The following is a 27,500-nucleotide window of genomic DNA, read 5'->3' as shown; positions in this document are numbered from 1 at the left end:
AGAGCCGCGAGAAGATTTTTAGGCGGACGAAATCTCAGAAGCGCTTCAAATTTGAGTGTAATGTAGACCAAAAGCTGTAATGTAGACCAAAGCGATGAAATGTTGACCGTAGCGATAACCAATGAGAGTGCCGCACGAGTACGCCGCGTGATGTTTGCAGACGCCAGATCACGCAAGCTTGGCTCGTTGGCACTTTAGCGACAGCTATAACTAGTTATTAAGGGGGGTTCTGATGTTGCTTTTTAGCTCATTTTACAGCCCACGTGTCGCCTATTTGAATTGGCTAGAGACAAATGTCGTTGTCGTTTTTCGCTGCAATACAATTGTCGCTGTCACTTTTTCGCTAGAATACAAATGTTGGCTAAACGTTGTGTCCTGTAATTTTGTTTAATTTAAAGATTGAAAACGTCCTTCTTTTTATAGAAGATCAACCACTACTGAGATCACCATTACTGAGAAAGCCAGAGGTAGACTTTCGAACAGTTTTGGTGATCTTAGCTACCCTATAAACGGGCTTAGCCACAGGAGCCTCATCATGGCACCAACATGTGTTTTTCTGGAAGAGAAACAGTTAAGGATGCATCACCTCTCCCCCCCACCCAAAACTACTTACGAATTGTGTAAGCCAGGGTTTACAGCCCAGAATTTTACAAAATTTCCGAATAAACTGTTTTCTCCTTTGCATGCTGGAAGCGCGATGTGCAGTGACTGCAACCAGTCAGAAAACTCTGCCACAATAATAACTTCCAAACTGTCAGCCATTTTATTTTGATGTGGGGTCAGAGACCGAGAAGAGAATGAGCGCGAAAAGTCGCGGCAGAAACTGTTCTACAAACTAATTATAGCATTTAGCAAATCTTGGAAGTGTAGGGACGTGCAGAGGGGCTATTAGCAGATACGAGCTACGGAAGTGTTTATGTGGTTAAGCCCTTGCAATATTAATTATTAATTGCTGTCATTGCTAGACACTGCTTAACAACAGCTGGATTCACTCAAAAACTATATGTCCCATTAACAACAGCTGGATTCACTCAAAAACTATGTCCCCATTAACCCTTTAACTCTCAATAGTGCCACTTATAGATTTTACTCTGTCTAACGCCAGACGATTTTACTCATCAATGGGGAACCCCAGGGGGCTGAAAGGGTTAAGCTTAAATGCAAGGAAGACCGTCAAAACCCTCTCTGTAATTATTAGTCAGTAATTACTGGTAAACAGTGTCAGACAACTTACCTTTCCTTTCTTTACCCTTGCAGCTCCTTTTGTCCTTCTTTTTGCTTTTTTTGAGAATGATGTGAAAACGAGCTACGGAAGTGTGTATAAATAAGGTCATTGTCGCTACATTTTTTGCAATTTTGGAGCGATGTTGCTTGTCGCCACGAACCCTTGGAAGGGCTCATTAGAGAGTAAATTCAGTATGCTGTCCTTTTGGGAAGCTAAGGGTTTAAAAATTATTTGCATTCAAGTTTTGCAACAAGAATCTAAAGAAAGTGGTGGTCAGGATATGACCAGTTGAAATTTACTTATTGGTATAACTTTATTTGATTGTAGGATTGAAGCCATTGCTCAAAATAATGTCTTTTAAATCATTTAAATAAATCTCAAGTACACCATTATGACTTCTTGTATGGGTTCTGAAAAGCATAAGAGGAAGTTTGCCTGTCATCATAAAACAGCCCAATTAAAAATTACTTTGGTTTTTGTGGTAGTGCACTTTACAAGTGCACTACATTCAATGTCACAGAGTTAGTAAGAGTGAGTGATTGAGTGAGTGAGTGAGTGATTGTAAGGCCGGGGTGGCAAATAGGCCTGTAGCGCGTGCATAACTCACAAACAAAAACAGGTCTGCTGGAAGTGAGCTGGAGTTTGAAAAAAATTATCTCCAAAATCGGCATGACTTTGTGACGCTGATGAAAAAAGCAAAAACTTAAAAGCACTCTGCCAAAAAAAGTTGTTTATTTGTTCCCAGCGACCTTAAGAAGTTGATTAAATAAAGCTTCATTCATTCATTCATCAACTCTTAAAATACCTCTTAATAGCTTATCTTTAATGGATTTCCCTAATTTTTGAGACTGACAACAGTTGTTTAACTGTTAAAACCCACAGTTGAAATAAGACAATGAAATTCGAATGGAAATAAAGCACAGGGAACAACAGAAAATGTTTGCCTAGTAACCATACTTTTCACCATGATCAGTAAACAATATGGAAAGGTTGCTTTCCCATCAGTTGCGTGTGGATATCATGTTCATATTGATATATGGAATCCACCGATTGCAGAAAAACATGTCGCTAAAAGAGAGTTACAGAACAAACGTATTGTGCAAGTAATGAAGGGAAAAAAAACCGTTGACCTTTTGCCTTGTGAGTTCTCCCGAATAGTGTGGTATTTTCTTGCATGTGGTGGAGAGATCATTGTTGAAGTGATCCGTTGAAGAATACCTATGTTTAATCTTTATTTAGTGAAGGTTTTTAGTGCTATTTGTGACCTCATACCAGCCAGTTTACTCCCTCTGAAAGCAATGGTCTTGTATACATGTATAAGCTGCACCCACAATCCCACAATCTCGAGCCCCAATATTTTGGAAAAAAGATGCGGTTTATATGAGTTTTTATGGTAATCTTATTGTTACTGGGTTGCCATAGGTAATCCAGTCAGAATATGAGTAGAATTTCTATTTTTATTGTTATTTTCCCCATGTTTTCCAGGTGCATATCCTTAATAAATGCCCTGTATGTATCCATTTAATTATTTAGTGGTAAAAAAGTTTTTGACCCTTGTTTTTGTTCTAAGTAATATTATTATTTGTTTTGTAGACTATAGCTGTTTTTAACATAACATTCATGTCTTACATGACTGATGTTTCCCTCATTAGCATCTTGCTGAAAAAACTGCAGAAGTAAGAGAAAATTATACATTCAATCCTTCCCTTAAAGATGTAAGTTATGAGATTCTTTGTTCAATGTCTGACTTCATCTTTTGGTATTCTTTGTGCTGTCATTTACTATAATTATCATTAAAGTTGCCCAGTTATAAAATAATTTTGTGTAGGGTGTAATCCTGTGTGGTCCAAGGAAAATTTAAAAGTGTTTGTTTTACTCTTTTAGTTAATTTCTGTATACCTTGTTTAATTGAATGTATTATTTTTCTTTTTCTGTTTTTAATTTTTTTTAGTTTCTAAAAGTGCGATGTTGTTTTACTAGGTGAAAAATTAGTCTTTTGTCTTTGTGACAATCAGTCTGAATAGCATGACTAGTTTTACAGGCAAAATTCTTTCCATTTTTATTCGTGTTAACAAGTTTATTTAACAGGCTAGTTAACACAAGACATAAGAATAATTTGTTAGCGGCGATTTTTGCATTCAGTCAATACATAGATGAAATTGATCAGTAAATCTGCATCATTTTGTCAGACCTGTATTACCTTAACTCTATCTTTTTTTTTATCTATGTTATATGAATTAATTAACCCGAAGTGTGGAAACAAACAGTTTCTCAGGTGGCTTTTACGTGTAGTTAATATGTTCAGGCTAATCTATAGCAATGTTTTGATTGAATCAAAGCATCCAGCCATTACTTGAAAGTTAAGTGTTCATCAGGAACAACCAAAACGGTTTTTGTGGCAAACAACAAGGGACAACCCTGCCTAGTAGTCAGTCACTAGAACTGAAAAGTCCACTTTGCCCAAAATTCATTGCGCATTGTGACTGAATTTTCTGTAACACGAAATTATTCAAATAGCTGACATTGTTTGTTTCATGTGTGATTCGCTTGAGTGTATTCAGCCAATCAGATCATAAATTTGGAGAAACCATCATTTGAAAACAAATGCAAATAACCTTTATACCTGTAATGACTTTTGGGCAAATATGGGCCTTTAATTAATTAAATAAGTTGTAAAAATAAGCGCAGCAGAAATCAATACTGTACAGTCACTTGGACTGAAACCTGGTTTTGACATGACAAAATTTGTGATGACTGAGCCTCAAACTCTACACCTAGATCTGCTGCTGAAAAGGAAAACTGTTCTAAGACTCGTCAGCACTAATTTCATTGCATGGTTATTTTAGGTGGAATACTTGAACACAAAGAAGTTACCAGAGGATTACTTCAGAACTGATCGAAAATTTTCATATTCAGTTGCTATAAACAAGAATAATAGTGTAGTTCATATCCCTACTGACGTGTACAGTGGAGGTAGGATTTGTAGTGCAAAGTTGCTTGATATGTAAAGTTTTGATGATGTTCATTGCTCCAGTTTCTTAGGTTGAAATCAAGATACACCAGATTAACTTTGAAGTCAAGCCTTTAAAGAAGACACTTAAACTTTTATTGTTGTGACTGCCGTGTCCAGTCTTATTCCAAGAAATTCTCAAGAATTCCAATTTAATTGATTTCACAAATTCCTAGTCCACAGTAAGCCCTTTTAGCTTTCAATTCCCAAAAATTCCCAAGATTTTTAACTCACTGAGTTTGGGTAATTACACAATCTAGGAAATTTCCAACCCCATTGAGAGACTTGCAGTGCTGTAAATTGGTAATTTCTGGAAATTCCCAAGAATTCCAACCTTCTCAAGTCTTGACTTATTTGCATTACATGGCAAAAGTTGAAAATTCCTTGGAATTTCCAAAAACTGGGAATTCGATCATTTCACGCAAAAAGGTTCTCGCTGAAGGTGAAAGGAATGGTTTATCGGAGTTGTGTAAGAGTGGCGATGTTATATGGGAGTGAGACATGGTGTCTGAGGGAAAATGAGATAGCAATTTTGAGAAGGACTGAGAGAGCAATGGTGAGAGCAATGAGTGGTGCAAAACTGATGGAGAAAAAGAGGACAGAGGACCTGATGGAGATGTTGGGATTGAAGGAAACAGTGGTTCGGATGGCAAAGGCAAATGGAGTGATATGGTACGGGCATTGAGCAGGGATGATGGGCATGCATGTTCTAAGAAAAGCATTGGAGTTCGAAGTGAAGGGCAAGAGGAAGTGAGGACGACAAAAGAAGATGTGGAAGATGCAAGTGGAGAAGGAGAGCAAGAGCGTTGGTTTGGAGAAAAACCATGCCATGAATTGAGCGAGATGGAGAGTGGGAGTTAGAAAGATTGCTGACAAAGTGGGGTTAATTCGGCCACCCCGTTTACGGGGATCAACCCGGATCAAAATTGGATTGATTGATTGATTGATTGATTGATTGAAGGGCCACAGCAATATGGTGAATGAAGTTTTGCTTGACATGTCCAAATAAAATGGTGAATGAAATTTCATTTGGAAATTTAACTTTCTTTGAAGTATTGAAGTAACATTTATGCTGAATTTCATTGAAATTTGCTCTGACTTGTTATTTTTGTACATGTAAGTTGGTACATGTAGGCACTGTTGTTTGCTAAAAATTTGCCCTCTGTTTGGTAGAATAACCAACAAATACAAAAGAATAGTCACTTGGTGACTGCAAATTATAATAGCTAGGGTCTCAATTTCAGTACTTTTTTGGTGGCCAGAATTAGTTCGCTGTAATTTTACAACATTACGTAATTAAAATGCTTTGTAAAAGTGTTTCTGCTCTCATTATCCTTAGTGGCACACATTAATCAGACACAATTCACTCAATTCACAGGGATAAAGATTCAAAATACCATCACATGGACAAAGAAATTGAATCCATATTTCAAGGAGAATGACAGAGATGACCCCTCATTGTTGTGGCAATACTTTGGAAGTTCTGATGGAGTTTATAGGGTGTATCCAGGTATAAATCACCGGCTTATTGTTTGGTTTTGTTGTGGGACCCCTTGTCACAGTTGATGTTAGCTGAACTGTTAGATTGGAAACTGATTGCAGGGTTGCCATGGTTGTCAAACTTTAAGCCAGCTGCCAGAAAAAATTTAACCATTATGTACTCAGTTGTATTGGCTCAGGCTACTCTACTGGGCTGCTAGCAGATATTTTGTTTTCCTTTGTTTTTGCTTCTTACCTTTCAGAAACTGTCTTCTATTCTGAAATAATTGTTTGATGAACGTGTGTTGTGAAAAGGGAAGAGGTACAGTACAGCCCAAAAATAATGCACGTGCAAGAACTTCTTTTTGCGTCCGCAAGCCGGCAACTTCTTGCGGCTCCTTGCACCACAATCCTACCAGCCGCAAGAACTTTTTTGCGGTTAGAAGTTGACACCGCAAGAACTTCTTTCTGTTAAAAAATCCTGACTGCAAGAACTTCTTTGCGGCAACATCTCAGAAAGAAGGTGAAATTCACATAAATTTGAAGCTAGAATTGATTCCTGTCAGAATATTTGAAATTTCCTCTGCATTCCTGTTTAAATATCTCAAGGAAAATGCAGTGTAAGCAGACTCACAAGACTGAATTTTTCAAGCTCGCCATTTTCATTTGTTGTCTGCTCCCGAGCACGTGGCTTTATTTCACGATCGTCACCTAAAGCCAGAAAGGTGATTGTTGCTAGTTTACTTTTTTTTTTACGTTTTTTTTTTACCCTGTTAGAACGGTGGCGTCTCCCAGATTTTATACTAATCATTTCAAATGGATAAAAGATACTTAGCAATGTAACCATGGTTGTTTGAAGACAAATTAAAAGGGAAAACAACTCACTTCCGGTTATCGTCCGTGTCTCAAAATGCACGTGCTTAAGCTCCATAATTGTCAATAAGTCGCACGAGACACTCAAAAATCAGCTGCCTTCATGTATATTTTCCAATCAGCTGGATATTTTGTCGCTGGATGAATTTTTTTTCTGAGTGAGAAATACCCTCATGCGACTAATCCGCTTAAATTAAGGTTGGTTCTGAATTCTACTCAGTTCGCGTTCACTGAGAAAAAATAAAATAAGCATGAATCATGTTTGATGTGCCCTGGAGTCCCACAGAGGCAGATTCTCTAGGGCAATTTGATGGGGAACTTGTATTGTTTTGACGTCTTCTGTATCCATTCCGTCTTAACAAAGCCAAAAGAAAGGAAAAATGAATACAAGTATGCCATGGCGAATTACGTGACAAAAGCGTGACCGACTTGTTTTCAGCGCAATGGTTGTTATGCAAATTATTGTTCGTCTTTTCCTGGTGATGTGCATTCTATTTAAAAAGTAATGATATCAAACAGGAATGAAACAAGCAAATTTCAAAGCAGCCTTATTAAATCTCTGCATTTATGTGCATTTCACATTTTGAAACATTCGCTCTTGTCGCTTTCGATCTCGCAGGTGGGATTCTACAATGTAGTTCCCTTGATAAGTGTTTCTGAAAGGAGTTATAAATGCATAAGCTTTTGTTTGTTATTTACTATAGTATTGTTGATACCACGAGTTTTCTGTTGCGGATGAAGATATCACACGACATTTGATTACACGTAACACTGTCACCTTCCCGGCATCATGTGCAAATGGCTACACGTTCGATCTAAAACATTCAAATGTTCATTCTTTAGATGTGGTTTGTTATGCTTGCGAGCCTGCTTGTTGGTAGTTAATGGCGTGATTGAAGGTCTTTTTTTTTTCCTGAAAGTGCAGAAATTAGTTACTGCTTTGAAACATTCACGTTCACCGGTCTTTCTTTTAAGCTAGTGCTCCGTTAGTACCTCAGACAAGCAACACCGACTACTCTTGCGGGTGGACCCGCTAACTTCTTGCGCTTTATGCGTCTTGCGGTTAAGTTTGTAACTTCTTGCGGCAAGCTTTCTATCTTCTTGCGCTTTGAATGTTCTTGCAGATAAACCGCAACTTAACTTCTTTTGACCACTTGCGTGTTCTTGCAGCGCAAGAACTTCTTGCGCCACTTCTTGCGCGTGCATTATTTTTGGGCTGTACTGTAGCTTTTTTCTGTGAGACCAGGGATTTTTGCCCCCCTTTAGTTGATGTTGCCTCTAATTTCCAGTGAGTTTATTTTTGTAATGGATGCCTGTCCTTCAGTAGGGCCTAATTAAAGGGCCAGGCTCAGGGTGTCTGAAGCACAGTTAGTGCTATAAACTAGTGTTAATATCATGGAAAACGTTGTGTATAGATTTTGATATCTCTTAACCAACGGTTAGCGCTAACCAGGTGTCCAGCAAACCGGCCCCAGGTTGCTAAGATTTGCTAGTCATAGGGGAAGTCTCTTTGTGGGACCTGGCTCTAACTGAAGGGATTGGGCTTCTGGAATCTGTATGCCTTTGTTTACCATACAAGTCATGCAATATCCATGTATGTTTTCCCTACAACATAAATACACAAGTCATGTACCCTTATAAATTTTATTTTGATAGTCTGTAGGAAATAGACAGCATAATTTTTAATTTAAAACTTGGCTTAGGTTTCAAATGGCAAGACCCAAGTGAAAATGATGTATTTGATAATAGACGACGTGGCTGGTAGGTACAATCTTTTAATGCAGTTAAATGCAGTTTAACAAAGTTAACAAAACAACAAAGAGCAGTTCTAAGTGGTTTGGGCCAGTCGATCATCTAAGCTTAACCACATGGCAATTCTTCTGACATTTTGCCAGCCACTTTGTGCTGTGCTTGCAAGGTTGTTGTTAAGCGCTGGCTACCAGCGAAATTCGCCGACTGAGTCTGAGGCGATCATGGGCTGGATTTTGGCCGGTGATCGTTCTGTTTGAAAAGGGAAACGAACAATTTTAAGGTGAATCACTTGCAGTCATTTGATATTGAATATATTGTCGAAATGAAAAGATTTAAATAAAGTAATTTCCGACTACCTCAAGTTTGGTAGCTCTGTTAGAAGTAAACCTATTCAAATGAAATATTGTTTTGAGCGCTTGTTTACTGTTTTCTCTTTCTGTTGTTTCCTTCGCCATAATTTTGTTTTTGCGAGGCTGGGTAGCCCTGCATGCAAGGTGTTGCTAAAGATGTCGTAACCAGGTCTCCAGTACACGTGGGAGAAAGATTCCATTTCTTTATTTGAGCAAATTCGAAAAATTCCGAAAATAGTCACTAATACGCCCTTCTCTCTTCGATTATTATTTTGTTTTGTATGAAAGAGTCTTGTTGCTTTTTGTATCCTCTGATTGCCTCAGATTGCACCAGAGGGCACCAAATCAAATTCAAAAGTTTCAGAATTTTCCTGGGGAAACCCCCGGACTCCCTGCACAGGCCTTCTATCAGCCCGCTCACCTAACTTTTCAACTGTGATGCTTTTTCCTAAGCTACAACCCTGTGTTTGTCCAGTTGGGCTTTTGCTTCCCCTCAATTTCCACAGTGATGGGTGCCTGGGTCCCTGGCGTGGGGGCTCATGGCTGGGTTGCGGGGATTGCTGGCCATGGGAGCGTTACTTGGTCAAGGTGCTGGCCGGCTGGCCTCCAGTGGAAGCCCCTGGACATGTCCTAGGCACCCAACCTCCACTTATCGTGATCAGTTGTTTAACTTTGATTTTCAACAATCTCACCACATTAATCTACTGTTTTTGGGGGAAAGACATTTTTTGGCTTTATTGTTACCCTTTTCCTTCTAAGCCCCGATCTAATCGGGGCAAATGACGTAATGCCAGTTCTGGCTGTTTTTCAACTCAGCGGTCTTCCCCCCCTAAATGTAAACGTGCGCATCGCGTTCTTGGCAAGAAAAGCTTTCATTTGATTCGAAGCACGTGGAAATAGGTAAAAAGCTGCAGTTTTTATGAATTTTTTTCGGCTGGAATATCGTTAAACTTGAAAAAATGGCGACACGAAACCAAAGGGAAAGGAGAGCGCCTGAAAGATATGGAGTTATTTCGCTTGGAATACCGTTCGACGGCGAAAACTCCGACCTAGAATTGGAAGAAGAAGAAATTGAGCAGGCTGGCGAGTTAGGATCGTCAACAAATCCCGTGTATTCTTCGAGCGAAGACGAACTTGAGGAACCTCGAAGAAAAAGAAGGAGAAGGGGAAGAGAAAGAACTGAATCTTCAAGTGTTCGTGAACATGTGAATTCATCAGAGAGCGATGGAAATGACACTGACTCTTCTTCAAATTTGTTTGCGGAAGACAGCAACGATGAAGACTTTGAGGGCTTTCCAAATCGTACATTTGAGTGGAGAGAACCTGTTGGAGAAATAAATGCCCCACCAGCATGTGTTCAAGCGACAGGCGCAAAAACAGAACTGCCAGAGGATGCATCAGCCGCGGAATTCTTTCAGCTTTTTTTTGACATGGAATTGCTTGAATACATTGTTCGTGAAACAAACAGATTTGCTGAGCAAAGCCAAGTTGAAGCAAAGAAAAGAAACCCGCTTTGGACTAACCCTTTGACTGTGGCTGAATTCAAAGCCTGGCTTGGTTTGCTCGTTGGCATGGGAATCAAACAGTTGCCCCAAGTTTCACATTACTGGTCAAAAGAGTGGGTTTTAGGAGTCCCATCATTTGCATCTGTTATGACAAGAGACAGATTTCTTGTAATTCTGAGGTATCTTCACTTCAGTGACAATTCTAAAATGCCAGCTCGAGGACAACCAGGATTTGACAAGCTGTACAAGGTGAGGCCTCTCTTACTTTCCTTGAAAACACGTTTCAAACAACAGTACAGTCCTCACTACATTCAGGCAGTTGATGAAGCCATGATTGCTTACAAAGGTAGAACATCTCTAAAACAATACATGCCCCTCAAACCCATCAAAAGGGGGATAAAAGCTTGGGTCCGAGCTGACTCTGTGTCTGGATACATGTGTGACTTCAATATTTATGAGGGAAAGGACGACATACAAGGAAAGGGGCTTGGATATAAAGTTGTAACAAGCTTGTGTGAAGAACTGTATGACTAAAACTATTGGATTTTTTGACAATTTTTTTACAAGTATCCCTCTCATGGAAGATTTATTAGAAAGACAAACCTTTGCTTGTGGAACTGTGAGGGCACATTCCAAGGGATTACCTCAAGAAATAATACCAAAGAAAGAAGACAAGCTAGCACGAGGGCAGCACTTGTGTCGAGTGAAGGGACGTCTTGTGGCTCTTACTTGGCAGGACAAGAAACCTATACATTTTTTGAGTACAATCAACCCTGCCCCAAAACCCGATGATCAAGTGTTTGCGAAGCGTAGGAAAAAGGATGGTACTCTTGAAGATGTTCCCTGCCCAGAAGTTGTACAAATGTACAACAAATACATGGGAGCAGTTGATAGAAATGATCAAATGTGTTCTTATTTTACTGTTGGCATTCAAACAAAGAAATGGCCTCCAAGGATTTTTTTCTTTTTGCTGGAGAGAAGTATTGTAAATGCTTTTATTTGTGAATCGGAATCAACAAATCATGATCCCCGCACTCACCTGGAGTTTCGTATTGATCTTATACACAAACTTGTAGAAAATTATCATGGAAGAAAGGATCAAGGAAGGCCTAGAATTAATCCTCTTGAGTCCAGATTTACTGAGAGGCACTTCCCACAACATGTACCCTATAATGAAAAAGGACGGCCGAAGGAGCGAGAGTGTGCAGTGTGCAAAGCTGCTGGGCGGGTCAAGCGATGCTCATTTATGTGCCTGGATTGTAATGTGGGACTTTGTGTGGCCCCATGCTTCAGGAATTATCACACAAAATAAAACTGGAACATTTTGTTTGAGTTTATCTGCAAATGACAATTTCTAGTTCACTTAGTAACAGTCCTCGAGTCAGTGAAAATTTGCATATCTTATAAGCCTACTTTCTAGGACAAAATGAGACACAGGAATCAGTTCTTGCTAATTTTATTGGTTCCAAAGCTTGTTAATATGCTGTAGATTGTAAAATTGTAAAATATGTTAGTAGCCCATTGAATAATCCTGAAATTGTAAGACAACCAGTTAGTTTTTCATAATTCTAGTGATATATTAATAGGTTCTGAATTTTTTAATGATTAACTAATGCATTAAATATTAATTTCCTCATGGTCAAAAGGTAGCAAATTTTTCAAGCTTTAAGAAAATGTATAGGTCTTAGAAGTTTTCTTGAAAGCTTGCAAGAAACAAAGAGCTTTTCTATAGCAATGTCAAAACGTAAACAAAACCTTCAGAAAAACTCAGAAAGAAAAGGGTTAAAGTTGGTTGAATCATGTGTTTATTTATACATGTACCTGATCTTGGGTTTTCTGTTTCCAAGGTACATCCAAGGATCAAGCTCACCTAAAGACATTGTACTCCTTCTAGACTTGTAAGTACATTTAATACTTGTAAAAAAACCATTATACTCACAGACATTGTGTTTAATAGTTGGATGTGAAATGGAAGGACAGTCTGAATTAAAGCCTCTGAAATATATTCCATACTGCTCAACTGTGTTATTGGTCTCTTGATTCTCTGATTGTCACATCACCGAAAGAATTAACAATAACCTTAAATGAATTTAATTCACAACCGCTTTAAAAATACATTTCATGACATAAATTTAACAAATCGAAAGTGGTTCAGCGTTGTCTGTACTCTTATCGTCATCACAGTGGTCAAAATGTATTGTTTTTTACCGCAATATTCAACGCCAAAGAAAGTTTCTATTTCAGAGCGTGACCAAAATCATGACTCAAAGACAGAGCAAGCGTTGTCTATAACTTTCTCGCAATATGATTGGTGTATTTCCCAAAATGGGCGTTCCTGATTGGCTATTACACTGCGTGAGAAAATGGCACGAGCATGATGCATACAGCCTTGTCTAGACTCTCATTGACTACGGCAAATTAGCCAATCAGATTGTGAGATTACAAGCAATTGTGGTAAAAATTCATATTGACGTATAGACATACTTAAGGTCTACGTACATGTAATAATGTCTGTCAGTCTATTTACAGTAATGATGTTTGGGCTCATGCGTATTTCTTCTGCCTTTTTGACGTAGGAGTGGTAGCATGGCTGGCCAAAAATTGGCCATTGTTAAACTTGCTGCTATGTCTCTGCTTGAAACACTGCAGGAAAATGATTTTGTTAATATTGTTGTAGTGGTGAGTAAATCTTGAAACAAATTTAAACACCAGTAAGCCCTAAAGCTAAATCTTGCACTACAAGAATACATTAGTACATTTAGAAGTCAAGTCAAGAATTGCTAACCAAAGATTTATAATAATTATTAATATTAATTTTTCCATTTTTGCGTGAAGTTAAGCAGACTAGTTGCACTCAGTAACATACTACACTGTACATCACAGATCATTAAATTTTACTGCCAACATTGCACCTAAGTTTTCTGTTGACAGTTTATTTACAAGTAATTCACAGATCTTTCAGTTTTATCAATTTGAATAAATCATTAACCTTAATCCTTGACTATAATGTACACCCTAATACCTTAAAAGTTTTTAACAATGAGGAAACTTGGGACTGTCACAGTGAAATTAATTAAACATTTGCTGTTATGCTCTGTTAACATCATAGATTTGATTCAAATTTAATTGCAAGCAGGTCTTGAAATTAAACTCATTCAAATTGCTCACAAATTCCTGTGTTTTACTGGTAAATGCAGCAAACACAGCTGTAATGATAATTGTACAAAATTAATGTTTTACATGCAAATGGCACTTTATTTAAGTTACTTAAAGTAGTGTACACAACATTTGACAATACATGTAGTTACTGTATAAATTAAAAATTATAGTTTTCAGTGTTCTCTACTTTCTCAAATCCCATAAAACGCCCCTTTTAACCCCCCCTTCCCCCCAAAAAAAACAAAAAAGAAAAACATGCATTGTTTTCGGTTTCTCTTGGGACATCTTCATGTCCCAAGATAAATTGAATTAAAACAATGATTAGGCAAAATTTTTTTGGAGGGGGTAGGGGGGGGGGGTAAACAAGAGCTACAACTGTATTATTAGGGGCGCGTTCGATTGACCCTATTCCGGAATACGAATACGTGGAGTGATGAATAAAACGGTATGTTTCATGCGTTTCAAGGCAGAAGGATAATAAAAATACATTTAAAATAGCATTGTTGCGGATGTTTGACAATTTTAATGTGAATCTCCATAAAAACGAAGGATTTCTAACTTATTATTCCATAAAATCTTATTCCGGAATTCGGTCAATCGAACGCACCCTAGATTTGACAATGTAAAGCATTCTTGAACACTTTGTGTGAGGCAATTACTGGCCATGGATTATGCTTTGCCACTGTTCAAATGATTTGAGAAAATATTTCTCTGTTAGAGCACATCAAACAATAATATTTACATGTAGTACTATCCAAGAGCAACATTCTGATACAAAAAAGGTTCTAGCTAGGTACATGATAAGAGAGTTTTGAAAATATCTTACAGCGGCAATTAGTCAGTTATTATTGAGTAATTGCTGCTGGCCTCCTTTAGGATGCCCCCAGTTGACGAGTAAAATCGTCTGGCGTTAGAGTAAAATCCATCAAGTCTCACTCCCAGGGGACAATGGGCTAATGGGGGGGGGGGGGGGGACATTTGGCAAGTAAAATCGTCTCCAGGTGATCTGGTGACGTAATTTGGAGGACTGGGAAGAAAAATTTTAACACCGTATCCCACAACCGCATGCGGTCTTAGGTTTTGTTTCCAAATTTCTTGCAGTGGTTCCATCGCCAAAACTCAACAGATCATTCCATGTCTCCCACATTTCCTGTTACTGAATGAACATTCAAGTGGAAACCGCCGAGATGTAACCTGGCCTCTGCCATGTTGAATTCGGAAATAACATTCAAGGCCTCCTGCAGTTGTGGGATACGGTGTTAAACTTTTTCTCCCCAGTCGTCTGAATTACTTTGATTTCCCAGTCTCCTGCAAAACGTAGTGGTTATCAAGAACAATTTGCCTCGTCTGTGGATGGCCTTAAATCAACTATTATCACTCTGAGAGGGAAAGGGTTTATGATTTTGAGTGGAACTACAATTGCAGATGTTCAAGGCTGCTGCCTAAGAAAATTTTCCGAGAGCCCTAATCAGGCTTCCAACATTAAAATTAGTAGCCCCCGTCATTTTTTCAAGAGCCCAGAACTAATTAATTCCATCTGGGATCAAATTTACAAGAAAGTGAGGATGAATCAAGTAAGGAGCCAGTTTGGGCAACTTGTTCAGAAATTTGGTCTCCCTAATGCTCGCAAATAAAGTGCCCCAGGCGACTGGGCGGCGGTCAGGCAGCAGCCTTTTGATGTTGTAAACCCTTTTAGTTCTGAAGTGGCATCATTGACAAGTAAAATCATCTGGCATTAAACAGAGTAAAGTCGACAAGTGTCAATCTTTAAATTCCCTATGATGCTTATTTTTTCCCGGTTTTTTAACCTTTCATTTAAATATCTATAGTGCCAGGAGTGTACTACTTCAAAAATTTTTTCCTCTTAACTTATCCACCTGTTCAAAGGCCTGCTAAAACGAGTGGATACACTATGGGGAAAAACGGTCGTTTTGAAGTGCTACAGTTAAGACCCTATAGATATTTAAATGTAAGTTAAAAAACAGTAGAAAAATTAGCGTCATAAGGACTTAAAGGGAATTTAGGCTTGTGTATGTAATCTGTGATATGGTTTAATGTTCTCATGAAGAGACCTGATGACCTGTATCATTTATTGATTTATAACAATGACTTTGCTCATAGCAAAGTGTAAGAACTGCAAAATCTTACAGCTTAAATTGTAAAATTATTAAAAAATAGGATCCATTGCAGAAAATTAATACATTCCTGTATTTCTTCACTGATAGTATTCCAATGACGACAATGAAAATGAGAATGTGGTTGTTCCATACATGGTGTGCCAAGTCAAAGATAAAGCCAGTAAAGATGAAAAAAATCTCATGAAGGAAAAGAGAACTGAGGTATGTTCTGTTATTTAGTAAAGCATGTGACACGTACACGAGAGGTGCACTAATCATAGTAATTTTGGTTTCAAATTGCTGCTCTCTTGCATGTAGCCTGGACTCTAGCGTTTGCTTCCGCCTTTGAAATCCCTGCTTTGACTCCTGTGCACTGTTGTTGATTAGTACAGATCGCATGTGACGGATGCCCTCTCCCAGTTCTCCATAAAGGATTTCTCTTGGCAGGCGGTCAGGCTCCATGCAATGTGCATGGCTGAGCCATCGAAGGCGTCGCTGAATGAGCAGTGATGGCATGCTCAGTGAGCCAGTGCACTCCAGGACCTCGGTTTTGGAGACTCTGTACATGTCCTGCCACCTGATGTGCAGCAGGCACCGAAGGCAGAGGAGGTGGAATCCATTGAGTTGCTGCTTTTCTCTGGCATAGGTCGTCCACGACTCCCTGCCATAAAGGAGAGTTGGCAGGACACAAGCTTGGTAGATGCACATCTTGGTCCTTTTGCTCAACAGGTTATTGCCCCACACTCGCTTGTTGAGTTTGGCCATGATGGCAGCTGCTTTGACGATCCTGGAGCTGATCTCAGCATAGAGTGAAGTCGAGCTTGACACAGGGGATCCCAAGTAGGTGAAGGTGTCCACAACAGGTCTGCAGCTCTGTGTTGTTGATGGTGATGACTGGGGGGGACTCAGCACCTTGCGCCAGGATCGTTAGCCCGAACTCCTTGCAGGCATGGGACAGCTTGTCTACCAGATAATTGGAGGCCCTCCTTGCTGTGGGATGTTAAAGCAGTGTCGTCTGCAAACAGCAGCTCCCGTATGACCACCATGTAAGCTTTGGTTTTGGTGCAGAGTCTGGCGATGTTGAAGAGTTTGCTGTCTGACGTCGTCCGGATGAAGACACCTTCTCTATAGTCTACAAAGGCATATGGGAGCAGCATAGAGAAAAAAATCCCCAACAGGGTTGGAGCAAGGACACAGCCCCTCTCCACTGCTGACTGGGAAGGCATTGGAGGTGGCCCCATCGAAGCAGACCGTTCTCTGCATGTCCTGGTGGAAGGAGGTGATGGTCGCTAGGAGCTTTGGAGGGCAGCCAATCTTTTGGAGGATCTTGAAGAGCTCTCTTCTACTCACTAAGTCAAAAGCTTTGGTGAGGTCCACAAAGGCGAGGATCAATGGCCCCGGGGGGGGGACTCCCATATGAAACAGACGGGGATGCTCGTCGTCTCGCTTAGGGGTGTAAATTTTGGATTTTGGTCTCGCTTAGGGTGTTCCGGGCAAAACGCCAATATTTTATGCCACCAAGGTCTCGTTTAGGGTTCTGCGAAGTAACACAGAATTACGCGAAGAGAAACAGAAGTCAAATTTCCTTTTAAATTTTCTTTTTAGATAAAAGCATTCGATGATTATGCCTTTTTATCATTAAAACTCATTGCGTGTCGTATTTTTGTGTTTTTAAACGGTCTCTTTTAGGGGTCAAAATTTGCTTAAGCCACGCCTAGATTGGTCTCCTTTAGGGGTTAAATTCAAAATTTCCGACGAGCATCCCCGTCTGTTTCATATGGGAGTCCCCCCCCCGGGTCAATGGCATTGCTCCTCTCGACACTTCTCCTGCAGCTGACAGAGAGAGAAGATCATGTCCACTGCAGACCTCCCGGCTCTGAAGCCACACACTGTGACTTGGGGTAGACTTGCGAAGCAAGGCTCTGCAGCGGGTCAAGGTCACCCAAGCAAAGACTGCCAACAATGCTCAGAAGAGAGATGCCAGGATAGTTGTTACCATGACTATGGTCACCCTTGTTCTTGTACAGGGTGACTATGTTGGAATCTTTCATGTCTTGGGGGATGTGACCTTGCTCCCAGCACAGGCAGAGGAGCTCATGAAGCGGTTGCACGATGGTTTGCTTCCCATGCTTCAAAACTTCCGGCGGGATACCTCATACACTGTAGCTCCTCTATGACTGGCAACCCGGGCAGGGCATTGAGGGCAGTGTTTGTGATGATGTTCTGGGTCAAGTAGAGCTCCAGCTAATGCTCCACCCAACGCTGCAGCTGCATGCTCTAATCAGTGATGACCTCACCAGCCTTTGATTTGAGTGGGGCTGTTTTGATGCTCGTAGGGCCAGTGGCAGTTTTGATGCCCTCTTACATCCCCTTGGCGTGGCCACAGTCAGCTGCTAGCTGGATTTTGGCACATAGGCTCTGCCAGTACTTATTGGCACAGTGGCGGGCGGTCTGCTGGGTCTTGCTCCTAGCTGCTTGAAGGGCATTGCGTGTGCTTGGGGAAGGGTTCTGCTTGTGAGCCAGCATCGCTTTCCTCTTGGCCTCCGTGACTGGCTGCATTTCTTCCCAGAAAGCCTCGAACCAGTCAGCATTCTTGCATTCTTTCTTGCTGAATGCAGCCTTGGCTGAGTCGTAGATAGCATCATGGAGGTGAGACCATTTGGCATCCGGTTGCGGGTTGTTGGTTGCACAGCAAGTTTCTTCTGGAGGCTGTCAGTGAAGCTCTGAGCCTTAACAAGGTTGGAAGTGACACAGGTGTTGATGCGGGTGCGACCCTTGGTCTTGGCGTGGTGGATCTTTCTGGGCTTCAGCCTGACCTTGCTTGCAACGAGCGAGTGGTCCGTGTCACAGTCAGCACTGTGATAGCTTCTTGTGTGGAGAACACTGCTGAGGTGCGCTCTCCTAATGATGACAAGGTCTAGCTGGTGCCAGTGGTGGGACTGAGGATGTCTCCAAGACACTATGTGCAGCTCCTTACACTTAAAGTAGCTGTTGGTGATGCAGAGGCCGCGGTGACAGCAGAGTTCGAGCAACCTATGCCCCTTCTCATTTATTTTGCCAAGGCTGAAGCGGCCGAGGCAGGCACACCATACTTGCCAGTCAGTCCCAACGCGAGCGTTGAAATCACCTGGGTTTGAAATCAGGGTTTACCTTGCCCTAGATGGGCTGCCTTCTCAGGCTAAGAGCCCTATCTACCCTGGGCAACTTGTTTTAAGGCGGCAATGGCTTTGGCTTCACCTTCGCCTCCTCTCCTGTTGGTGGTGCCAGTTCCGCCGTGCCTTACGGAACTATTATTACAATATTATCACCGCAGTCAAAATACTATTAAAACTAATGTAAGTTACAAATTTGCTAGTCCCCGAAATGTAACAATCTAATTCTGTTGACTATTTCATGGGTGCCTACTTTTATTCTAATGTCGTTTGATAGTTCATTCCATTTCTTGGCTGTAAAATATCTCCATGACTTGAGTCCATATTATTTTTGTAGTGTTAACTTTAGGTAAAGATAGAACATTATTCTTGGTGCTTGAGATTGTAGTTAAATGAGTGTAAATTAATAAGATTCCTAATTGCTCGTGGTACTTTGTTAGATATGCTGTTATGTATTGTCAATAACATCTTGAATTCTTCGAGATTCCATGGAGGGTAGTCTTATCCTACATACATACATACATACATACATACATACTTAAGGATGGTGCCTACTAATTAACATTATTTTTGCCCCGGTATGTGATTATGCAGGAAATGTAGATCTTAACAAGTGTTATTGAAATCCAAAAAGAAAATTGGGGGTAACCACGCATTTTTCAAAGATAAATCATGAATAATATTTGTAAAAAGCTTTAAAATACAAAGCAATGTATGGCATTCTTTCTCAAATTGAAGCTTAATTATCTCTGAGAAATGCATGGTTACCCCCAATTTTTGTGTGGCTTACATGAAGTGTAATCCACTCAATGCCATGGCCCAAGATATTTATTCCTGGATTTGTCACGGTGAACAGAGTGGTTGTCACGTGGTTTCCTATCGTTGACGATAGGCCCCAGTCTACGCTCGACTAAGCTACATAAACTTTTAAGCTTCAGAAAGCGGCCATTTTGTGGGTGTAACACAGCGCGTTGTCGAAGATCGTTTTTTATCTGGTTATTCGTTCTTCTTTTCTGCTTGGATTTTACACGCCGGCTTTCCTACAGTCGGCTTGTCTTTTAGTAAGTTCAGATTACAGCGAGGAGTTGTGCTCTCACAGGGCAATATTTCAATTCACGGTCTGGACCTTTGGTACAGGTAGCGCCACGTTAAAACTTACGAGTCATAATTTATCGACTCTCGCAAGCCAACATTTGAAGGCTTGAAACTGCTCAGCAAACCTGCTTGAGAATACCTGAGAATATCTGAAAGTTTCTGAAAGTATTTGAAAGGCTCTGAAGTTACTTGCTGTTGTTGTTGAATCGAATTGGACGAACCATTCACACACATTTGACAAGAGTCTGCTAGCCCACGATTTCGTCAGAAGTAAGTAATATGGGAATCTCTGTTGAACATTGCCGATCAAGAATCGGCTCTCATGACAATTTTCTTAAAACAATAGATGCTTTGTCGCGTTTCAAGGATCGTTTTTGGATTATAATGCTACTGATGCTTTACATGAATGTCTTTTATTTACCAACATTGAAACAAGTTGTTGGACAATACAAAATATGGAATGAAATAGTGTTTTGGTTTACCCAATTTGTGTACTACACTTGCTCACAATGTTTGTTTTGGACCTTTTTGTACAGTAGATTAGCACTTTGCATGATGCCAAGTTCATCTATTTATTTCATGTTTCCACATAGCTTCCATGATCAGGCTACTATAATATGAATTCTTGTGTAGATAAACACTGTACAGTAAGCAACTTTAAATGTAGATTTTGAAAATGTAAATAATTTTCTTATATATATATAACACCGGTTAACGCCCACGTCGCCAGTGGAGGGTAGGTGCCCAGGAAGCCTGGGGGCTGCAACCGCAGTCACATCCCCAAGGCGCTAGAACACCCGACTGGCCTGCCCAACCCGCAACCAAGCCACGAGCCCCCCGCGCCAGGCCCCCCTAAGGCACCCGTCACACTTGAGCCAGATAGCTCAGTGGAATAATAATAATAATAATAATAATAATAATAATAACACACAAAAAAAAAGAGCACAAAAAAAAAAAAAAAAAAAGAAAGGGGGGGGGGGGGGGGAGGGAACGCCGAGAACCACTAAACTCCTAAACCGACTCACAACGCCACGCCAACAAACACGCTGCAAGCACATTGGACAACGCATGCACTACGCAGGAATACCGCTGAACCATGTCAGCCCCAGGGCTCCCCCAACCTAAAGAGTGCTGCAAACGCTACAAAAACGCATAACAACGCTAACAAACGCCTGCAAAACGCTACTGACCGGACTAGCTCCCGGTCGTGAACCATGTAACTATAACAAACGCTACAGAATGCACCAAAACGCTGAACAACGCTACCAGACGGCCAAGACACTAACAACCGCCTGCAAAACACTACTGACCAGACTAGCTCCTAGTCGTTAACTATGTTAAATTTTATTTAACTATATCTAAAAGCAAACTGGAACGCAAAATTACAAACTGGAATGTTTGATTCAGTACAGTTTTAACCAATAGGAATCAAATATCAAGTGGTGGCTTATCAGTACTGAATCAGTCGACTGTTTCATACCGTCTCCGCCAATCGTAATTCTTGTGATGACAAGTTGTCTGGATCAAATCAAACCACAACTGAATCAGTTTCGCCCGAGCCAAAGACAAGCAACCACGTTCGCGCCAATTTTTTTACACATTATTTATTCTTTAATTTCTTTATGAACATAAAGCAATCTTTGACTCACCGTCAATATCGAAACTGTTCGTGCCCTTCAAGCAGACAATTTCCATACGGACTTGTTCCTTATCAGCCAAAACGCAGACAAGGCATGCTATTAATTTTTTTGAGAAATCCGCATTACTTGTTTCCTCGTAGAAAACAAATTCAGCTTTTTTCATAATTTTAACAAACGCGCACGGATAATTAAAGGAAAAACATACCAATTACATGTACTTATTTCGCCCGTTGTGGATGAATGTTGGCACTTGCGCGCAGATCTGGATTTGATCTCAATCAAACAAACGCTTATTAAGCCCTTAATGCACGAGCTCTTGCGATGAATTGCACGCCCCTTAGAACCTTTGTAATGAGAAACATCGACTGCTTTTCTTGCCGTGTCTTATCTAATTAGAGATCATCTATCGGAAATTTAATCCATAGCTGTTGACAAGTCGAAGTCGAATTTTTTACATTCCGTAAATAATTATTTGCCTTGGAAGCCTTGCTTTAGCGGGGAACTAGAAAGGAAAAATAAAAGAACAAGGAGAAAAAAAGCTTCGAATCATTCTCTGGTAAATTCAATAATTGCGATTGCGAATTGAATTACATTGTAGGCACGTGCCCGTGACATTTGCGCTGCTGTTGGTGTGGTTTAAATTGGCGTGACGGATTGTTTTCCTTCGCTTATTCACTGATGTTGTCCGCCTTAGTTCCAAAAGCATATGAACAGTGATGCATTTATATATCTTTTTGTATATAGGTCCATATACCATAAAGTTGTCTCACTGATAACTGCGTCAAGTCTCCTGGACTTATTCAGTTGACTGATTTCATACGCGAAAAGCTTGATTGCCCAGAGAGCCTTCCAACTGATTCAGTCACACAACCTGACTTATTCAGTTGACCCGGAGAACAGCAAAAGTTACTGCGAGTGCGAGGAAAATCCTTATCCGGCGCTATTCATGTTAATAAGTGATTCAGTTGTAAATTAATGGTAACCGGCTGATTTAGTTGGATCTTCTAACTCAAGAGCAGAGAAATGAAAAGGTGTCCTTTGTCGGCGTGTCCGATTTGCTGAGAGCATTGTTCTATAAAACCTTATTAATAGAAATTTCTTTTTCACCTTGTCGCTCTCGTTTCCTACTAGAGTGAATCATTTGACTGATTTCGTACAGTTAGCCACGGTAACTTAGACGCTTCCGATTTATACCCAGAGAGCCTTCCAACTGATTCAGTCACACGGCCGGACTTATTCAGTTGAGAGCAGCGAAAGTTACTGTGAGGCAAGTCGTAGAGATTTTCCTGTGCTGTTATCCGTCACTGAGTGATCATGTCACTGACTGATTCAGTCGAAAATGGAAACTGATTCAGTTAGGTCTTCTAACTGAAACTCGAGCTCAGATCAGAAAAATTAAAAAGGATCTCCAGTTATTGCTTCGCGGTCAGCTATGTTGCATTTAAGCGTTGTTGAATGAGACCATGCCAACTGAGATTTTACATTCTGCTATTCACTGAATTCGTACGTAGTCACTAATGTAACGTACGGATTCAGTAATAAACGTTACAAGTTGCAACAAAGGTGACGAACCCACAACTGGAGATCTCAGTTTAATTTCTCAGATCACAACAAGGAAACGTAAGAAACCCTGACTGAATCAGTTACTATTTGCGACTGATTCAGTCACTGACATGACTACTTAGTGACGGACACTGAACAGCAGAATATAAACCATACGATTTGCCTCACAGTAATTCTGCCGCTGATGAATAAGTCCGACCATGTGACTGAACCAGTTGGAGGGCTCTAAAGGATAATATACTTGTAGCTTATGTGAAATCATACATACCGGCCCATTGGACAAGGTTTCAGCCCACTAGAAAACTAATTATATTACAATGCATATGTACGGAGCTTTTGAACTGCGCAGGGAATTAATAATATTAAACCATCAATAATTGAAGTTCGTTAAAGTTGTTTAAACTAGAGCGATAGACAAAACAAGAAAATCTCAGTTCGGACAAGGTCTGATCCAACAATGCTTGCAACATAGCTGACAAACCGACAACTGGAGATCTTTTTACTGATCAGAACGAGTTAAAACCCTGACTGAATCGGTTACCATCTGTGACGGAATCAGTCATTGACACGAATACTCAGTGCCGGACACTGAACAGCAGAATGTAATCCCTACGATTTGCGTCACAGTAACTTTTGCTGTTTTCAACTGAATAAGTCCGGCCATGTGACTGAATCAGTTGAAAGGCTCTCAGGGGCTAACGATAAATAGCTCATATTAATTGGGCGGGTCTAATTTGGAGGTCGCAGGCCGCGGGTTGCAGGTCATTGTTTCACCAATACAGAGAGTATCTTAAACATTCTTAAAAGCTAACCTCAGGGCTAATTAGGCCTAAACAAAAGTTTTTAGCCCTAAGGTTAGCTTTTGTGAATGTTTAGGATACTTCTGTATTGGTAAAACAATAACCTGCAACCCGCGACCTGCAAATTAGACCCGCCGACATCAATTAAATCAATTGTTAAATCGTATATACCCATTGGTAAAGGTTTTAGCCATTTTATGTATGGAATATAACAAATTTTTAACTTTCCCTAACAGTCAGTATCACTTAAAGTGTACGAGCAGTAGGAAATAAATTACAATGCATATGTGTGAAGCTTCTGAACTGTGTACGGATTCAATAATAATCGTGTCAAGGTATTAATTAAAGAAAATCTCAGTTGGCAAGGTCTCATTCAACAACGCTTAAATGCAACATAGCTGACCGTGAAGCGACAACTGGAGATCTTTTTAATTTTTCTGAGCTCGAGTTTCAGTTAGAAGACCTAACTGAATCAGTTTTCATTTTCGACTGAATCAGTCATTGACATGATCACTTAGTGACGGATAACAGCAGAGGAAAATCTCTACGACTTGCCTCACAGTAACTTTCGCTGCTCTCAACTGAATAAGTCCGGCTGTGTGACTGAATCAGTTGGAAGGCTCTCTGGGTATAAATCGGAAGCGTCTAAGTTACCGTGGCTAACTGTACGAAATCAGTCAAATGATTCACTCTAGTAGGAAACGAGAGCGACAAGGTGAAAAAGAAATTTCTATTAATAAGGTTTTATAGAACAATGCTCTCAGCAAATCGGACACGCCGACAAAGGACACCTTTTCATTTCTCTGCTCTCGAGTTAGAAGATCCAACTAAATCAGCCGGTTACCATTAATTTACAACTGAATCACTTATTAACATGAATAGCGCCGGATAATAGCGGAAGACCATCCCTACGATTTTCCTTGCACTCGCAGTAACTTTTGCTGTTCTCCGGGTCAACTGAATAAGTCAGGTTGTGTGACTGAATCAGTTGGAAGGCTCTCTGGGCAATCAAGCTTTTCGCGTATGAAATCAGTCAACTGAATAAGTCCAGGAGACTTGATGCAGTTATCAGTGAGACAACTTTATGGTATATGGACCTATATACAAAAAGATATATATGCATCACTGTTCATATGCTTTTGGAACTAAGGCGGACAACATCAGTGAATAAGCGAAGGAAAACAATCCGTCACGCCAATTTAAACGACACCAACAGCAGCGCAAATGTCACGGGCACGTGCCTACAATGTAATTCAATTCGCAATCGCAATAATTGAATTTACCAGAGAATGATTCGAAGCTTTTTTTCTCCTTGTTCTTTTATTTTTCCTTTCTAGTTCCCCGCTAAAGCAAGGCTTCCAAGGCAAATAATTATTTACGGAATGTAAAAACTTCGACTTCGACTTGTCAACAGCTATGGATTAAATTTCCGATGGATGATCTCTAATTAGATTTATTTGAGCGCTAAGACACGGCAAGAAAAGCAGTCGATGTTTCTCATTACAAAGGTTCTAAGGGGCGTGCAATTCATCGCAAGAGCTCGTGCATTAAGGGCTTAATAAGTGTTTGTTTGATTGAGATCAAATCCAAGATCTGCGCGCAAGTGCCATGTAATTGGTATGTTTTTCCTTTAATTATCCGTGCGCGTTTGTAAAAATTATGAAAAACGCTGAATTTGTTTTCTACGAGGAAAGAAGTAATGCGGATTTCTCAAAAAAATTAATAGCATGCCTTGTCTGCGTTTTGGCTGATAAGGAACAAGTCCGTATGGAAATTGTCTGCTTGAAGGGCACGAACAGTTTCGATATTGACGGTGAGTCAAAGATTGCTTTATGTTCATAAAGAAATTAAAGAATAAATAATGTGTAAAAAAATTGGCGCAAACATGGTTGCTTGTCTTTGGCTCGGGCGAAACTGATTCAGTTGTGGTTTGATTTGATCCAGACAACTTGTCATCACAAGAATTACGATTGGCGGAGACGGTATGAAACAGTCGACTGATTCAGTACTGATAAGCCACCACTTGATATTTGATTCCTATTGGTTAAAACTGTACTGAATCAAACATTCCAGTTTGTAATTTTGCGTTCCAGTTTGCCTTTAGCCGGTGTTATATATATATATATATAGATACGTAGACTTGAACTAGGTCAAAAACATTTATTTGCTACTCCGAGTTTCATGCTTCTCACGAAGCAATCATCAGGCAACTGCCAAAAAGAAGGAATACATGGTGTTTTACAGTGATTTTGAAAATAACGGTAGCAGTTCACTATAGGCTGGGGTGCATAGCAACGGTTAAACAATACAAACTGTTTCCAGTGAGCTGCTAAAAATAAGCCTTAAATAATTGCACTATTGAGAAGGAATTTCTTTGCATGTCTGCAACTTGTTACAAGCTCATTTCTATTGTTAAGGGTCGCCAAATCTGGTCTAAAAATTATATAGTATTTCTCCCACAGACATAAATTACACTTCTTCGTTACATTTGAATAGGATCTCGCATGCCTAACAATCCGCCATTTAATGTGATAGTCAACTTTCTTGTCTTTCAAACCCCATACATATTTACTAAGTTCAGTGGACAAGTATAAGTATAAAGACGATGGTTTGGCAGCTTTTAACTCAAACCCTCAACAGATCGAAAGAATCAAGAAGGGCTTCTGCCAAATTTTCCGTGAAAATGACTTAAAGATCACAGTCGAAGCAAACATCACTAAAGTAAATTTCTTAGACGTCACCCTTGACCTCCAATCTGGAAAGCATTATCCCTACACAAAAGAAGGAAACATCGCACTCTACGTTCACAAGAAATCCAATCACCCCCCATCCATCCTAAAGAACATACCGGAATCCATAAATAAGCGCCTCTCAGAAATTTCTTCCGACAAAGAATCATTCGATAAAGCGAAAGAAACCTACCAAGATGCACTCAACAAGAGCGGCTACATATATAATCTAACCTACAGAAAAACAACTCCAGAAACTAAACACCGCAAGAATAGGCCTAGAAACATCACCTGGTTCAATCCTCCGTACAGCCAAAACGTCAAAACAAAAGTTGGAAAATGTTTCCTCACCCTAACCGGCAAGCACTTCCCAAAATCACACCCTTTGCACAGAATTTTCAACCGGAACACTCTCAAAATTAGTTATAGCTGCATGAGCAATGTAAAAACAATTATCTCCAACCAAAATAAAGCCGTCATTAACAAGTCATCAAATCCACCCGCTCAAACTATCAACACTTGCAACTGCCGTGACAAAAGATCCTGCCCTCTAGACGGAAAGTGCAACGTGCGGAATACCATCTATCAAGCAGAGGTCACAACATCTCAGTCAAAGCAAACTTACATCGGTCTTTGCGACACGTCATTCAAATCACGTTATAGAAACCACACATGTTCCTTTAGAAATGAACGCTACAGAAATTCCACTGAACTTAGTAAATATGTATGGGGTTTGAAAGACAAGGAAGTCGACTATCACATTAAATGGCGGATTGTTAGGCATGCGAGATCCTATTCAAATGTAACGAAGAAGTGTAATTTATGTCTGTGGGAGAAATACTATATAATTTGTAGACCAGATTTGGCGACCCTTAACAATAGAAATGAGCTTGTAACAAGTTGCAGACATGCAAAGAAATTCCTTCTCAATAGCGTAATTATTTAAGGCTTATTTTTAGCAGCTCACTGGAAACAGTTTGTATTGTTTAACCGTTGCTATGCACCCCAGCCTATAGTGAATTGCTACCGTTATTTTCAAAATCACTGTAAA

General features: G+C 40.1%; 1 protein-coding gene across 3 annotated transcripts in view; it reads left to right on the top strand.

Annotated features, from left to right (window-relative positions):
* The window catches only part of LOC138000276 (voltage-dependent calcium channel subunit alpha-2/delta-3-like), an 87,155-nt gene that overhangs the window by 2,240 nt on the left and 57,415 nt on the right, over window positions 1-27,500 (top strand). For all 3 annotated transcript variants that reach the window (XR_011123096.1, XM_068846567.1, XM_068846568.1), the window contains exons 4-10: window positions 2,878-2,940; window positions 4,072-4,198; window positions 5,614-5,745; window positions 8,291-8,348; window positions 12,042-12,092; window positions 12,771-12,873; window positions 15,579-15,692. Coding sequence is in view for 2 of the 3 variants with exons in the window: in XM_068846567.1 (XP_068702668.1) it covers window positions 2,878-2,940; window positions 4,072-4,198; window positions 5,614-5,745; window positions 8,291-8,348; window positions 12,042-12,092; window positions 12,771-12,873; window positions 15,579-15,692 (648 nt within the window). In the remaining variant the exon portion in view is untranslated. The remainder of the gene's footprint in view (window positions 1-2,877; window positions 2,941-4,071; window positions 4,199-5,613; window positions 5,746-8,290; window positions 8,349-12,041; window positions 12,093-12,770; window positions 12,874-15,578; window positions 15,693-27,500) is intronic.

This window comes from Montipora foliosa, chromosome 4 (genome assembly GCF_036669935.1).
Source record: "Montipora foliosa isolate CH-2021 chromosome 4, ASM3666993v2, whole genome shotgun sequence".
NCBI lineage: Eukaryota > Metazoa > Cnidaria > Anthozoa > Scleractinia > Acroporidae > Montipora > Montipora foliosa.
This window is presented reverse-complemented; position numbering and strand designations above follow the sequence as displayed.